Source organism: Perissodus microlepis, chromosome 18 (assembly GCF_051167445.1).
Source record: "Perissodus microlepis isolate ML-2025 ecotype Zambia chromosome 18, ASM5116744v1, whole genome shotgun sequence".
Taxonomy (NCBI): Eukaryota; Metazoa; Chordata; class Actinopteri; order Cichliformes; family Cichlidae; genus Perissodus; species Perissodus microlepis.
In genome coordinates this window covers 16717890-16734906 of record NC_140478.1, presented here as the reverse complement: position 1 = coordinate 16734906, position 17017 = coordinate 16717890, and the positions used below count along the sequence as shown (strand labels likewise).

At 41.0% G+C, this 17017-nt stretch overlaps 1 protein-coding gene across 3 annotated transcripts in view; it reads right to left on the bottom strand.

Annotated features, from left to right (window-relative positions):
* Positions 1 to 17017, bottom strand: part of per2 (period circadian clock 2) — a 33601-nt gene that overhangs the window by 2439 nt on the left and 14145 nt on the right. Inside the window, exons 3-22 of one of the 3 annotated variants that reach the window (XM_084913394.1) lie at positions 13904 to 13996; positions 13557 to 13711; positions 12955 to 13076; positions 12634 to 12835; positions 11620 to 11671; positions 10942 to 11084; positions 10347 to 10425; positions 10138 to 10244; positions 9889 to 10042; positions 9630 to 9744; positions 9253 to 9393; positions 8518 to 8608; positions 8206 to 8386; positions 7785 to 7909; positions 7395 to 7601; positions 5831 to 6094; positions 4383 to 5275; positions 3961 to 4077; positions 1842 to 2037; positions 951 to 1077 (exon numbers count right to left, since the gene is read on the bottom strand). In XM_084913394.1, coding sequence (XP_084769520.1) covers positions 951 to 1077; positions 1842 to 2037; positions 3961 to 4077; positions 4383 to 5275; positions 5831 to 6094; positions 7395 to 7601; positions 7785 to 7909; positions 8206 to 8386; positions 8518 to 8608; positions 9253 to 9393; positions 9630 to 9744; positions 9889 to 10042; positions 10138 to 10244; positions 10347 to 10425; positions 10942 to 11084; positions 11620 to 11671; positions 12634 to 12835; positions 12955 to 13076; positions 13557 to 13711; positions 13904 to 13996 — 3564 coding nt within the window. The remainder of the gene's footprint in view (positions 1 to 950; positions 1078 to 1841; positions 2038 to 3960; positions 4078 to 4382; positions 5276 to 5830; positions 6095 to 7394; positions 7602 to 7784; positions 7910 to 8205; positions 8387 to 8517; positions 8609 to 9252; positions 9394 to 9629; positions 9745 to 9888; positions 10043 to 10137; positions 10245 to 10346; positions 10426 to 10941; positions 11085 to 11619; positions 11672 to 12633; positions 12836 to 12954; positions 13077 to 13556; positions 13712 to 13903; positions 13997 to 17017) is intronic. The other 2 variants (XM_084913395.1, XM_084913396.1) reach the window with 2 other exon arrangements.

Sequence of the window (17017 nt, the reverse complement as noted above, 5' to 3'; positions counted from 1 at the left end):
CAAAATATTATGAGTATATCAAGTGATGCTGCCTGAAAAGGGTGCATTGAAAGAATCGCATCTTCTTTCTCTAGAAGATGTGGTAGTCAGTCAGCATCCCAGTAGAAGCCTTGTAAACTAGCACTAATCTAATCCTATTAGAATAAGGATGCCAGAATTTATATTGAATATTTTCTGGGCAGTGGGCCTTTTTTGTAATTTAACACATTTATTTATTTGTGCTGACAGATTTCTTGCATTTAAATAGTAAATGGCCTGTATTTGTATAGCGCTTTACTTAGTCCCTAAGGACCCCAAAGCGCTTTACACTACATTCAGTCATTCACACATTCACACACTGGTGATGGCAAGCTACACTGTAGCCACAGCTGCCCTGGGGCGCACTGAGGCGAGGCTGCCGGACACTGGTGCCACCGGGCCCTCTGACCACCACCAGACAGCATCATCATACGACAGCATCATTTCTTCATCGTGCAGGAAAAAAAGCAGTCTTACTGTTGACATTGCACTTCTTTTTATATTAAATGGGATTAAATGTGTAGTTAAACATCTATTCAGCCAGTGGTTCACCTGAGATCAAAGCTAGCTAGTGATGAATGTAAAGCAGTTTTACAGGGTGGGTTAAAACTGCGCATACGCTTTCCAGTGGTGGGGACTCGGTTAAACATGTTAAACAGTCTTTTAGCAAGCTGTTGCCTTCAGGCATCCCACACCAAGTTTCTTGCACACGCACACGCACACAGCCTTATCACTAGTGCATTACTGAGGAACCTTCCATTACAAACAGATGGTGAATAACTACCGCACCACAGTGTCTACAGGGCCATTTATCCTACTCCTCACTGGCTGAGCCCCATTCTCCCACTCACTGCGAGGCCAGCTGATAGGTCATCATGACCTTCTCATCTGTGTTAGCCATGAGCAACCACAGCGGGTCCTGCAGTACATACTTTGTGATATGGTCGCTCTGCTCCATTCTGCCACGTCTTCCATCTCTGCCGCTCATATGACCTTTGACCTTCTGGCTGTGCAGCGATGAGTCCACACTGCCAAAGTATTTGCTACTGTTGGTGCTTTCTGAGAAGAGCCAAAGAGCAGAGTATTGTTAGAGGCCAAGTAAGTTGATGATCATATGACAAATTATGTAGTTTTAAAAGCTTTCCATTGGCCTACCTAATAACACGACATTTATCATTGAGGGGACAATGCTTATTTTACACAGGCTAAATGTTAATTTTGCAGAGTTTTGGAAACCTTTCACTTCCTACCTCTACCACGCTCACTCTGTACTGTGTGGTTCTCTTTAATGATGAGATTTCTCAGTTCAGTTCTTGACACTTGGCTATACAAAGTCATCACAGCATTTCCATCTCCTGCTTTTTGAACATCAGCGGTTCTTTTTCTCAAGTCTAAACTGATTTCTTTTTTTTTTAGCAGGATGCTTTCTCAAGTGACAACTCGAACCCTCGCGGAAGTTTTTATACTGTGTGTAAATTGAAAGAAAACCCTCAGTTTTTAACTTGATTTTATTAGCTTTGCAAAGTAAGAAGTTAAAGCACATCATTCCACAGCTGTTGTTTATGTAAACAACATGGATCAATAAAAGGTCAGTTTTTCAGGTGGGCTAATAATACTAACTCTGGTAATTTTTGTCTTTCTTTTGAAATAATTCTGTTATTGTGTGCGAACAGAAATAATTTATGCTTTCTAAAGAACGCTACTGTGTTTAGAAATGTTAAAAATCGCTTGCTCTGTTAAAAAAAAAAAAAGAACTTGGACAAAAACTTCAAATCTGTATAGCAATCACAAGTTAAAACACGTGGTTATAACTGTAGGACTACCTGAGACTCCGCTGGCTGACGTCCTGCCCTCAGACGTCCCGCTATTCGAAGTGCCGCTGGCTGAAGTTCTGTAGCCCATGGACCCTGAGGTGGCTGAGCCGGTGCCCGAAAAGGAGTCCTCTTGGAGGATAATGTTCAGCATGTCACTGGATGAAGAGTTGGCATCGCTGTTGTTAGCGTCACATTGCGAGCTTGTCTGCAAAAACAAATATTGAAGGAACACCACATCAGAGGAGCAGGATTCAGGTCCTCACACTGAAGCATTCATTACACTCGCAGACGCCGTTTCTCTTGCCGTTTTGCATCCTGCCTCAGATTTTAAAGACTCACCTGGGAGCATGTTTCTGCTTAATCATAAAAAAACTGTCATTCTCAGCAAACACACCTTGGTTCACAAGGATCCAAGGAGACCGGTGTAGTTGATTTAAATTAGATACATGATCCTGATCCTTTTCCAGCTAATTTAAAGTGAGGGAAGTCAATAATTCACGAATGCAATATGTATATTATAATTAGAAAAGCATTTGCAAAATACAGAAGATGGCTGCAAACCACTTTTCCTTTCTTCATTATATCATCATTATATCATCTTGGTACAATACAAACGACAATACCCCCCTCCACATGTTTAATTGTGAATCAGGTTCCCACAGCTGTGGAGGTCCTTCATGCTAAAATCAGTGTATGTGCAATGGAAAAAATACGAAGGTGAACCATTTAGAAGTAGCTGCATCAGTTTAAGTGTGGTCTGATCTTCATCAAAGTAATAATTATGAAAAATGCATTTTTTTTAAAGGACTAACACACAAATTAGTGTATCGTCTTCAGTAATATGAAGCACATAGTTCAAACACCCACAGTATAGTAGACCCATGGGCTACAGGCTTTAAAAACCCCACTGGAGATATCCAATCCAGTAAGTCAAACCACACTGTTGGCATGTGTGAAGAGAGAACTTGACCTCTGCATTGAATCACACTTGTTATTAATCTCTGTCTCTCTTCCACAGCATGTCTTCTATCCTGTCTTCCTTCTCTCACCCCAACTGGTTGCAGCAGATGCCCGCCCCTCCCTGTGCCTGGTCCTGCGGAGGTTTCTTCCTGTTAAAAGGGAGTTTTTCCTTCCCACTGTCGCCAAAGAGCTTGCTCACAGGGCATCATATGATTGTTGGGTTTTTCTCTGTATATATTATTGTAGGGTCTACCTTACAACATAAAGCGCCTTGAGGCGACTGTTGTTGTGATTTGGCGCTGTGTAAATAAAATTGAATTGAATTGACTTATTTAAAAAGGTGAGAGATGAAGGATGGGATCTGCAGCAGGACGCCAGAGGAAGCTGATCTTACCATGTGCCTCAACTTGTCAATATGACACTCTATAATGCTTTTTTTGAACTGAGGAAAGTTGGGTTGAATTGTTTGGGGAGAACATACACGCTATCTGCACTGTACGGTAGAAAAAAGATCATGATTTGAGTTTTTCTGGGCCTGGAAATAAACCCACTGCAGAATAACTACAAAAAGAGAAAAATCTGTCCAGTATCCAGTCAAACCCCAGAGACACAGTTAAATGAACTCAAGAGAGCGCTTCACTTCAGACATCTTGTGAATCTGGCTGAGCTGAGGAAGAGAAGTCCAAAATATGCTCTTCAATCCACAGCTACCAAAAACATTTGAAGTTTCTTCTGCCAGAGCATTTCTGACCAGTTAAACATAACATTTTGGGTTATTTTCCTTCTAGCACAACAAATACTTAATGGCTGTGTTGATTGAAAAACAGAGAAAACTTAAATTGTTCGTGTTTTGGTGTTTGTAATGGTCAGTTAAATAAAGATCAGTTCTCATTTTATAACCAATTATTAAAACTGGATTATTCGAAAGGTGCACATACAGAATACTACCCTGCAATTAACTTCCTCAAGAGGGCACGTGCCTCCAGGTTTTATTATGCTTCTCAGGCGGTTTTCATTGTCATGCTTCAGCTAAAAATCAGCGTCTACTGAACAAGCAATAATAATACTCATAAGTCATGAAAAGGAAAACAGTAACTGTAACAGTTGACATGGAATCGGGAAGAAATGGGATTTGAAAAGTGCGGAGGTTTTACGATGATTCGCCTACCTCGTTGCTGAAAGCACTCAGCCTAGAGCACACTTTATCCCAAGACAAACGCTCACAGAAACAGGCTGTACCCCCGAAATACAACGGTCCTGGAGGACCAAGGAGACTGAGAGATGGCTAAAGGGTGTAAGGAATAATAACATGATTAACACACCCTGGGCCACATTTAATCGGAGGAGTTTTTACAATAGCAAAACAGAAGTTATTTAGTGGAAATAATTTTGGATAAAATCACTGTCATAACGCCATTAAAGCCCACAAACTGAGATGCATATATAGTGAACTTTATGGGGGAACATGCCACAGCCTATAAAGGGAGCCCACGACGTTAAAATTCATTAACACTGTGGGCTGCTGACAGATTAAGAAGGATCCAGGTGGAAAAAAAACAGGACAAAGGGAAGTTGTATTTCCTTGTTTACCTGATTCAGTTCCCTCTCCTTAGGCTGGCTGGCACTTGCTGTTTGCTCCCTCTCAGCTGCAGTATTTCCTCGTCCTCCAGAGGGGAGCATCGCACCGTCCTGCCTGTCCACGTTCAGTTCCAGCTCCAGCAGGTTAAGGGGTGAGCTGCAGCGTGACTGGAATAAGCGAGGGGAGGCCTGGCCTTCAGCTCCTCCAGACTGTGGCGTTGAGGACCGAGACTGTCCTTCAACAGAAGGCTTAGGGATTTCCGAGGATGGTGGGAAGCAGAATGATGGAGTTGAGCTGCCTGCTGCTTGAGGAGGAGTGAAATTGGTCTGAATGTTGAACTGAGTCTGACCGCTGAAGGAAGGTGGGAATGGAAAGGCAGCCTGAGCAAAAGGCAATGTTTGGGTGGGGAAGACCCCAGTCTCTGCTTGGTACACTGGCTGCTGTGGTGGAGGACCGGGGCCCATTACAGGGTACAGGTAGTTAGGGAGTACTAGAGCCACAATGGGGGTGACCATGGGGGAGGTGTAGGGAGCAGAATGGATGGATGAGGGGCCAGGAGTGGCTTGAGCACCCTGGCTGTCCCTAAAGTTTTGTGTAGTGGTATCTGTCCGTGGAGCTATGGACTCAGCTCTGGGGTAAACCTGGAGAGGGTAGCCTGGCATCACGGTAGGGTAGGCCATGGGAAAAGCCGACTGCGTTGCCTCAGAGGGAGACCAAGATGTCTGGTTAAGGCTGTAGTTTGGAAAAGAAGGCTGCTGCAGCTGTGGTCCTTGATGGGACGCTGTGCTGTCGGAGGACTCGACCTGTTTAGCACGCTTTGATTTGGTCTTCTTATTCCGCGTGCTTCTCCGTGTGGTTGGCTCTGCAAACGCTCCACCCTGTTTGGGTCGAACAGCAGGTGCAACTAGACGATCAAGAAAATGAAAAAAAATATTTTATTTAAAGTTTTCATGAAAATTTTCCTCATGCATTGTCCGAGTGGACAATTTACAGATTCCTCCTATGAATAATAGGATAGGAGAGAGTAAAAAATATTGTTGTAAATATCATAAAAGTTGGAAGCAGGTGATCTAAACCACATAAAAACATCCTTGCTGCACCGAAACAAATATACTGTGCAGTCATAGCTAGTGGAAATATAACAGATTAAGGTTGAAACAGGGAGCCAGTCAGTAAACTGTAGAGAATATTCCCGATAATATTTTTTTGTCACTTACTTTTTTTTCTTCAAAATAAAACTCCTCTAGCTTTGGGATTGATTTCGAAGTTACTTTGTGTCTGTTACTCTATTTCTAGTCTTTTTTAAAGTCATGTCACCATCTCCGAAGATTTTTAATCAACGGAATGAGTCATAAATTATAAATAGAGATTGAACAGGTTATAAATAGACATGGACGTAAATTGCAGTGAGCCAGAATTATCCTTCCTGTGTCAGTATGGGGTTGGTGTTTAGTTGTACCGTCGCTGCCGATCTGTTCTTTCTGACGCTCCAGGTACTCGGAGCAGTTTGCTTCGAGGGGGGAGAGTCTGCGAAGCTCTCTGAAGTGACACAGAAAGGCCTGCTCCTCCTTCTGCGTATGTGCTGCCAAAACCTGCTTGGTCAAGCCCAGCTTCTTGTAGCACTCTCTCTCCTGACTGGGAGGTGAAAATGCACACGGAGGAGCCGCAAGGTTCTGGCTGGATTCGGCCACTTCCCCTGCGCCCGGTACGTCCTCTATGATCTCTGCATGAATGACAGCAAGAGAATTACTTTAATAAGCTGTAAAGCAACAGAAGGTGGGGTTTTTAATGCAACACAACATTTTATTATTAAAAGCGACAAAGAGAAAAGCAACATAGAGAAAACAATGCAGTAGCCTACACTGGAACATATAATGACACACTGAAAAAAAGGCTCACACAAATTGGGAACCACGTTCAAAGCCAACAGTCTGTAAAGCAACTGCACAGTTAAGACATTGCAGTGAAGTACAACAGTTACAGCCAATGAATATAGAGAAATTGGGCTGAGGTATTAAGATGAAGCGATGCACAATCAGTGAGAGTTTTGCTGCATTTTTGCATAAATAGCTCAGTTCATTTTCAGTCGATTCACTCGGTACAGCACATAGTATGGGGTGCGATATCCTATACTACACGTGTTGTACCTCAGTCCTCTCCTTCAGAGAACAGAAGCTATAGACATAACTGTTGGTTTTGTTATTCTGAACTAAAGGTGGATTATTATGTTACATTTTTGAACTGCAGAGTAGCTTTGCATGGTTTCAGTTTAAAATAATCCTTATTTAATTCATACTGGGCTTTGGTGCAGACAATCGAGCCGTTTTAGCTTTTTGCCTTTTAAACCAGTTTTTCCTACTGACTGACTCTGTCTAAACTCTCTGTAACTGAGTATATTTATGGCAGTCTAGTGTGTTAAACTGCCATAGTGTGTGTGCATGTGTCTTTGCCCCCCCATCATAAACCTTTGCAGTTATTTCAAATAGGACACAAACACACTTCATACATACTGGAACTTGAACTGAAAATTTGCCAGTGTTTTTTTTTCCTGTATTGAAGGTTTTGCTGATAAACTACAGCATCACAAACACACAGACACACATAAATCAGCACGTACACATACAGGCTGCATTTACAGTGCTGTGAGAAGCCATTTTCCTCTGATTTCTTCTATTATTGAATATTTTTCCACACTGAGACGTTTCAGATCTCCAAGAGGCAGAAAAGGATTTTTTGCATACATGAAGTAAAAAGCACTAAAATATCCACAGTAATAGGTTTAAAAAAAAAAACCAAAAAAACAATCTGCTGCATCCGTTACAGTCGCCAATTTCACTCCAAATCAGTGATTTTTTAGTACTCTGTAGTGCTCTTTAAACAGAAATAAGCTGAAGAGTGTGCAATTCACATCGAACAACATTTTTTTGTCTTAATAATCAGATACCTGTAGAGTTCCAGTATATTAAATATGCAACAATAGAGGGAATCTGGTTGGAGGTCAGTACTTTTTCACGTCACTGTACCTGACTCGGGTTGAGGTTTCTTGTCCCCAACATGCACTATGGTGCTACTGTAGCTACACTGGCTGGTTATGGACACCACACTTTCTGGTTTGTTTGGTACAGGTAGGGGCCGCGAAGTGCCCACTACCGCTGTGGCTGCGTCAGTGGACTTTTTATCTTGATCATCCAAAGCAGAGAGACCAGACTGATCCTTCAACAAGGATGATTCTGCCAAAGAGAACAGAGAACAGGAACTACTGACAAGGAAGTGGTATTGTAGAAGAGTCTGATAGAGAAGTTTAAAGGGAAGAGTCTGAAAGCCTTAGAAGGCTGTAACTTTGCATGATAAAAAAAAAAGGTAAGAGGTTTGTGTTAATCTTATTTTAGATGATCTGAAGTAGCGCCACATACCATTAGACACCTGCATGCTGCTGGATCCCTTCTGTTTGTCCTCATCAGAGTTTGAGGACGTGGTGTTAGAGAGAGACTGGCATTTCCTTTTCATGGTGATGGGAACATTACAGCTCTCCAAGTACCTACAGGGATTTTTCAATCACAAAATTAGTGTTTATGCTGATAATACCTGATTGTAAAAGTCAAAGACAATCAAGAACTTTAGGAACTCTGTAAAGGTTGAATTTTATAGTAACAATTCTTTCCAATTCCTCCCTGGTAAAACCATGAATGTGGACAGTAATAGAGAAATATGATACAGAGAACTTGCTGAACTTTCTTTGTATCCATTACGTATTACAGGAACATATAAAGTCCCTCTACATGGGATGAGCAATGCTAATGGCTGGCATTTTCTTCTAATGAGTCATCTCTGTACCTGATAACACTGTCCAGGCAGCTGATCTGCTGGTAGGAGTATACAGTCTGATCATTGACGGCCAGGTCCTCCTGGAAAGAGGCTCTGCTCTCCTCCATAGCTGATCCCGCCTCCTTCCAGTTAACAGGAGCAGCCGAGTCTTTGGGTCGCACCACGGCTTGGCTCTTCTTCTGTACAGACTCTGCAGCAGACAAATTAGGCATTAGTGTCTAAGATTAATATGAAATCACCTCATTGTATCAGCGACTGAACAATGCAAAAAATTAGCTCTGCAACTTAGCAAATATGCAGATAATTATTCACTGGACTTACTGGCATTGCTTTTTTTGTGATCTGGCTTTGCCGTCTGCTGCTCTTCTCTCTTCTGAAGATGAATTCCCTTGCAGATTTCTTGAAAAGTTCGCTGGTAATAGACAAACAAGAGTCAATCATTTACAATCTGCTCAGATTTTTCATTCAAAATAATAATACAAGAATATTAAGACTAAATTCATATTAATCTTGGCTAAATTTGTTTCATAATCCAGAGGCAAAAGTGCTGTTGCCATCTCAACCAATTCTAGCATGACCACATGGGTAAGGATTCACTGTAGTGAACCGTAACAGTGACCTAATTCCCTTCCTTAGTCACTTCTTCGCCATATAATCAAGTGAATAATTTACTTAGTGGTTAGCAGCAACTTGAGGTTCAAGATTCTGAATAGTTTCACTGCCAACTGCTGAATAATCAGACGTCCATAAAGAGAAAGTGAGCATGACTCACTACTCAGTGCGCTTTAGACTACAAGCCACATTTACCTCGTCACACATACAGTGCTTTTTTTTCCATACAACTCGAGAATTTCATATCCCTTACATGCAGGGTAAGACTTGCCAGTGAACCTAACATGCATGTATTTGGACTGTGTTTGATCTGCGACATGCATGCACACGTGCCTTGTTTTCAAGGCTGCTGAACTCAAACTCGGATGCTAAACTAAAATGTCAAACAGTAAATGCAGTGCATGCAGCGTTTAAGAAATAATGCATGTTTGTGGGTTTACTCACAGGTCTGGCTTTGCCCCTCATGTCCTCTTCCTCTTGATGCATCTTGTTGTATGACAGGCTCTCGTTAGAGGAGCCTATGTCAAGAAAGTGGTCGTTGCTGTGCAGACTACCATAGCCACTGGACCCACTGTTATGAACAGGCTGGTTACATAAAAAACAAGACAAAAGAAAAAGATTAAACAGGAACAAATGAAGAGATTATTTCCAGGGACAGAGAGGACATTGCACCTGCATTAACAGTAACTGTTAATCTCCTTCCCTCGATCAATCCTTAGTCTGTGTAGGGTCTTGAAATGTTGCTCTGTCTTCCACCTTCCAACTGAATTTTTTTCCCCTCAGCTTATAAAATTTATATTAGTTTTGTTTTTTTCCCTCACCTGTAGCAGGAGCCGATGGATCTGCTCAGTAATCTCCTGGACGTCAGAGTCCATGGTCTTCACCTCTCTGACGCCTGAGACTGGGCCCATAAAAATGTCTTCATTCACGGGGCCCCTGTAAACAAGCACATCTTATGTGAAGCAGCTTTGTCATCCAATTAAGAACTTGTTTCTACAATGTCACATATGCCGTGGTCAAATATTAATCTAATATCGATTTAAATGTATGTATCAACTTGTTTAGGTAATAAATACTTACATGCGGACTTTGTGTCTCCCAATAACAAAGGAGACCTTGCGGCTCCAAGGATTGACAAAACTGGACCAGCTGGTGTCTAAGATGATGTACTCTCCATTTCTTGCACAGAACCTGATGGACGAGTGGTCAAACGGTTGGCCTGCGCACTGGAGGACTGCAGAGGAAAAACAAACAGATTGAGACAGGCGCTGATTTCCCCTGCTTACACTGGATGTTGATGTTTCTTCTGTCAATTTTCTGTGGGCTCACTCTTTCTGTGAATAGCCAGCATGATCGGGCGGTCACTGGGATGCAGGTGGCAGAGGACTGGGGTGCCAATCAGGTCCTGTGGGAGGTACCCAAGAAGAGGTACTGCCCTGAAACAAAGTGCAGTGTTAGCAGCCAACAGCACCAAATGTTTGCACCTTTTTCAGAGATCGCTTAGTTTAAATTCAGCAGTAAAAGCATTCTTGGCTTACCTCTCATCCACATCCTGGAACACACAGCTTGGAGAGTGAGTGGTGGTGAAGATCCGCTTGTCTGTTGGAATTCTGGGTGCTTAAAGATTAAAAAAAAAAAAAAAATACATAAATATATATAAACCAAGCAGTCAGGTTCAGTTCACTTTAATTTCTATAGCACCAAAACACAACGACAGTCTTCTTAACACTTTTTAAAATTGTATGATGAAGACCTTACGGTGTCAGAGAGAAAACCCCAACAATCTACAAGAAAAAGGGAAGTTTTAAGTCTAATCTTAAAATTAGAGAGGGTGTTAGTCTTCTAAACGCTGGCTGGGAGTCAGTTCCACAGGACAGGAGTCTGAAAGCTGAAGGCTCGGCCTCCCATTCTACTTTCAGAAACTGTAGGAACCACAAGTAAGCCTGCAGTTTGATAGCAAAATGCTCCATTAGGATATTATTGTACTAATAGGGCTTTTAAGATATGACTCTGTCTGATATCTCGAGACCTTTTATAGGAGGAGAAGAAATTTAAATTCAGCTCTGGATTTAATAGGGAGCCGGTGAAGAGAAGCCAAATTAGGAGAAACATATTCATATTCAATATTTTTACCATCATAGCCAGAGTGGACCCTCTCAGCCAGAAGGAGGCAGCAGAACTGGTCTTCAGTGTGCACTGTGTCCTGGACCTTCATCAGGTAAGGCGTCATGCGGAATGGATAGTACTGCAGGTCACCCTCACACTCCTTACCACCGCTGGATATTAGGCAGAAGAGGTAAAGTGAGCCAAACAAAGATGAGACTGGCCTACATGAGTCAAGTATGCACAAATACCCTCTAGTCTAATCACTTTTGGATTTTAGAATCTGAACACATGGGGGCGCTCTGTGGTCATTTTCCACCCATCTCTCTATACAGTAAATAGGAGTGAATGTTTGTGTGCACAACTTTAAATAGCTGTTCTGTTTAAGGTTTTAGACCTCTGATGTGACCCCATAAATCAGACCAATACTCAAATATACAGTTAAATAAAATAATTATTTAAAATAACAGATTTAAAGAATGCTATAGAAGTCTGTGGAACATCCTGACAAATGCTAAGTGTGTTGTTAATATGTAAATGGTCTTTAACGCTGGCCTGGAAAAAGCAGCTGTTTACAGGTTTTTATGCATATGATGTCACAAACTCATTGAAAAAGCATCTAGCCTGGAATGAAAGTATGAATATGAACTAAGAGCAGGTACGAGTAGCAGATGGCCCGACACTGCATTTGACCCAGCACCCACCCACCTGATACGACAGAAAAAGGACTTCTCCTGCATGCAGTCAGGCGGGGACGACTCTGAAATGGGAAGAGAAACGTTTTAATTCAAAAGCAACGCGATCCGGCCAAATGGTGATGAGAGTCTGGTCTCCTGTAGGTGTCCAACGGTTGATTAATTCCATCAATAAACATCATTTGGAAGCCCAGCCCTGCACTTACTTTAAATGAATTTAAACATACATGGTACACCAGCCAAAATAATTCCAGGCCTAATTGGGAGAAAGAGTAAATGATTTATGGAGGATATTTAGTCTTATTGAGCACTTTGTGTTACAAGCACCATATTTACCACCACCCTTCTGAGCTATTCCCCACACAGGGCTCATCTGGGATTTAAATGCAGGACCTCTAAAAGGGTCTTTGTGTGTAAACAAGATTTAAGGCACCACACTGACTGGTGAAGCTGGCCATTATCCGTTACACAGAGTCTCTCTGGGAAAATTAAATGAAGGGTATTCATTATCCGATTTCAAACTGTGTCTTGGACATTTGCACGTTTTGTTCTTTTGTGGACTTTTAAAAGCTTCCCCATTTGGCAACCCATTATAATTTCCAGATTATGCTTTAACGACTGAGACAGCTCGATCTGTTCCATATAGCTGAGTGAAAAGGGGTAAACATCAGCGGTTTTAAATGGATAACTTGAATCCGTTGAACATAAACTGAATAAAGTACCTCTAAGCCTCTTCATTATAGACTCTCAGATGTTTTTCCATTTCTGTGAAGTCTTTATATAGTTCTGGTACTTGTAATGGATGGTCTGACATCATTCTCTTATTACTTGTCTGTATTTAACTTAAACGCTCAAAAGTTAAGCCCTCTTGGATAAACCCATATTTGTACTTATTTGGATTTTCTTTTCCTATACTGTAACTGTTCTTGAAAATATTGTATTGGAAATCTGTCCTTATATTAAAGTAGAAATCCCTTCTGGTGGTCCATAAGAACAATTACTTCAGAGATCTGTGTCGTCACCATACCTGCTCCAGTGCACATGCTCCAGGAGGGCAGGCGATAAGGCGTCGTGAAGCTGTAAAAGACGCTGACATCCTGCGGTGTAAGAAACTCCACAAACTTGGTGTTTCTGAACACATCTCTCTTACAGTTGAGGATGGAGGCAGCCTGGTCAGAAATGTAGACTATCCTTCCAGTGATAAGAGACACGGCAACTGCAAACATATCCTGTTGAAGACATGAAATTGTGGTTTGAGGAAAAAATAATAATTACAAGACTTTTTCTTTGCATCTTTGTTATTGTTTAAGAGCACAAAACAGTTTTAAAAGCTACTTCAAGATCTTACATTGTTTTTGAGAGTGTACTCAGAGGTGATGCTATCGATCTCCTCTATTGTGTATGAAGACACATCCAGGCCTGAAGGCTGACTGTCATTGATCATCAGGAGCTGGTAATACTCCTCATTGGCTGAAAATAGAAATATACACAGAACATTTTTGTCAGAATATGCTCAAAATATAAGCTCAGAGTAGATGAAAACTAGCAAAACTAACAAAATAGTATCAACATAAGACTACCAAGACAGAGCTGATGTAATAGTCTGTAATCCTAAATCTCAGTGCTATGCTGAAATGCGTCGCAAGTAAACATCTGCCCACCCATTAACATCTGCAAGCATTTCAGCAGGAATGAGGTGAGCATTTACAGATCATTACCTGGAAACTGCCTACATAAACATTCCCTCCTGCTCAAAGTTATGCCTTTATTTCTTTTTGGGTTTGGCTTTGAGCAAATTCTGTAAATTGCACAGAGGACATTCTTGTGGAGTCAAAAGCAAACGTTTACACACGAATGTTAAGTGTTTCAATAAAAAAGTAGCTACTAAGAAGGAGGAACAGACCACAGAAACAAGAGAAACTCAGACTGACGCTTTTAGACAGTACACACCTTCCACCTGTTTCACACAGCGAAGTGCATACTTCAGGGTGTTCAGTGTGGTCGACTTGTTATTGTGTCTCTTGTCAGCAGGCAGGTGAAGCTTCAGCTCTTTCAGAGTTTTAATCACCTCCTTCTGCGTCTTGGCTTTGGCAGACTCCTCGCTACTGCAAGTTGCACACATACACGCACAGCGGCGAGTCAGACAAGGAAAACAGTCCCTCAGAAAGCGATTAAATAACAGGCACAATAGCTGGTTGTGTTATTATGTAAGGTGTGCTTGTGGCCCAAAGAGTGAGAATGTCCTGTGAAGTGACAAGAAGCTTCTTCGGTTATACAGCAACAGGTGGTGGATTTACCTGCAGCCGCTGGTTGAAGGGTTGTCCTGCTCAGAGCTCAGCAGGCTGAAGGCATTTGAACTGCTCGGTGGAGATGGACTATGGGAGTTCGAACTGTGTGGGAAAAGAGGAAAGGGACAGTTTAGTTTAACACTGCAAATGAAAGTCGACATCATCTTTATTATTAGCGTGCTGGTGTATATGCTTTGCGTGCAAAGTAATAGATTAAAGTGATCTTTTTGTACTGTAAAGGTGGGCCAAACCAACTCATAATTAAATAATTAAACAACAGGAAACTAATTGTAAAAGAGGTGACTTTCTGTGTATATGTTTTATATTTTATATGCACTTCTTGTCAGGGCTCTGTGGGCGGGCAGGTGGAGATGTGGATCCAAGTGCAGGACTCGGAGACGGAAATGTAACTGAAAACCACAGCTTTATTGCTGGCATCAAACAAAACATAACGTGAACACTGAGACCAAAAACACACAGGCATAATCCGAGGGTACGACACGACACTGAGCACAGGAAAACACAGGGCTAATATACACAGGGTGGTAATCAGGGAATGGGCAACAGGAGGGAGACACAGCTGGGAGAAATTGGACTAACAAGACAGGGGAGCAGTAAAACTGAACACACTCACATGAGACACAGACCTTCACAATAAAACAGGAAACAAGAAACCACTAAACAAAGACGCAGACAGAGAGGCAAACAGACACATGCAACTCAAACAATTCATGAAACAACAAATCCTTAAACACGGATAAACAGAAACATGAAACTAATCATCATCATCATCATCATCATCATCACCACAAGCACTACAAGAGAATAAGAAAACAATCCATAATGCAAAAACACACCAAAATAACTGAAACACAGATTCATCATAAAACCCAACAAAGCACCAGAGAAACATAAAAAACAATCTATCATTCAGAAATAAACCAAAACTTAACAACTCAAAATACTGGGTCAAACTGACGCAGAACCGTGACACTTCTAGAATGATTACATCACCTAAAAGAATATTGGATATCTAATAATAAAAGAATAAGTACTCTATACTCAAGACTCGCAGCATGGGGTGCAAGTTACCTAACATAATGACATGTAACTCTTATAATAAAGGAACAAGTATACTCAAACTCACAACAGGGTTTTTATAATTGAGGTAAAGAAAGCTGCTGTTTTCTGCCTTTGTGAATGTGAATCAGTGATCGGTGTCCCAGCAGCAGCTTCAAAATAGCTGGGTTACAAAAGAAGCTCTCTTCAACTGTAAGTATAGTTAAGGTTAGTTTTCCCTCTGTGGTGACCTTACATAAATCTGCATTGGGAGTGCAGCAAAGGGGTTTGGGTCTTTACATTTCTATATGTATTTTAGTCATTGTTCATGTGGTATCCAACTTTGAACTTAAAATATTTTACTCCTGTAGTATATTAGATCAATCTGTCTCATTTGGTTAGGCCAGTTTGTTAAATGCTATTTCTGATTAGAGTTCTGTTTTGTTGACCTTTTAATGGGCCCATTTAGACTCTGTTTGAATTATTAGGTATTTTTTGTATTATTTGTGTCTGATTTTTTACTCATGGTTTCCTTGGTGATGAATTTTCTGTTAGCTCTTGAGTTTCTATTGTGACTTTGTTATTCCTGCCTCAGCATGAGTTCATGTGTTTAGTAGTTATCCTTTGGGTTCATTCCCGTTTTGCTCTGATAGTTGGTCATTTCCTGTGCCTCCTGTTTCCACTTCCCCGATTACCTCGTTATGCATAAATAGTCATGCCTTCCTCTCAGTCTCTGGCTCAACATCTGTTATGCTTCTCAGTGTGCGTTCCGTGCACAATTCTGTGATTACTCTGGATAAAACGGTGTGCTTTTTTTCCTCGGTCCGTCTTCTGTATCTTGTGTTAGAGCCCTAATTCTGCACAACCTGATGTCAACTGATGCATCTATACTGTATATGTATGACCCAAGGTGTTAACCTACAAGCTTAACACTACACTAATACAATAAAATCAACAGCGCTCGAGGACACTGACTCACTATCACACAGCTTACTGTATATAACAAGCTTACCTGGCCAAGAATAGAAATCACCTTTACAAATAGCCTCTCCAAGCACAGGTGAGTCTCTAATTCTGCTAAATATAAACTCCAGCACCCACAGCTGGTTTTAGATTGGACAGATTGAGCATGTATTAGTGTGTGAGACTTAGAAAGTGTTTTTGAAAGCAGGCTAGATTGCAAAGGAGCACTTACTAAGTCTGTGTGCCACTCTCTGAGCACCGCAGTACATAGTTCATTTTAGTTTCCACATGGATGCTGGCAGTAATTAGAACCTGAGCTGTGTCGCAATTTTATTATTATTCTGAGTTAGCTTCATACTCAAAGGTATCAAATATTTTCAATAAAAAAAGCTGTCAGTGCTCAAATTTCCATGCCAATGTAAAAAAGTGAAGCTAATTTTGTGCAAAAAGTACTCAAGTACAAGTATCTCAAAGGTGTAATCAGTTATTTTCCAGTGACACAATATTTGAAACAGACAGCATTGGTGTAAATAATTTACCTAATAACATTTTATTCTTTAGACGCTTGGTGGGTTTTTTGTTTTTTTACTACGACATGCACCTATTACACTTTGATGCTGCATATATGCATTTTTTAAACCCTCTTTTTCTGAATGACCTACATACATATATGTGTGTCAGCTGGTATTGGTCTGTCACAGATTAACTGGTATCACACCACAATGCAGGCAGCAAGTAATCAGTCAATCCTACTATATTTGTATAGTACCTCCAAAGCAGGTTAGTGCAGTTCAAAGTACTTCGCAGAAGACTGACGTGGAAATTAAGGCTGGACCAGGAGTAATAAAACCTCACAAATATGATGCAATAATAAATTTAAGAGTAAGCTACCAAAAAGTTCATCTCACCATCATTTTCCCATTTGACTATAACTCTGTTAGTATATTATATGCATTAATACATGCAAACACAGTATTGTTAATGGTAGGGAATGAAAAAGGAAAATATATAATGTAAATATTTAGTATTTCACCACACTAGTATCTTCAAAAGCACCAGTATGTTTCTGTGCAATTTGCAGGCACCAGGACACCAAGCTGT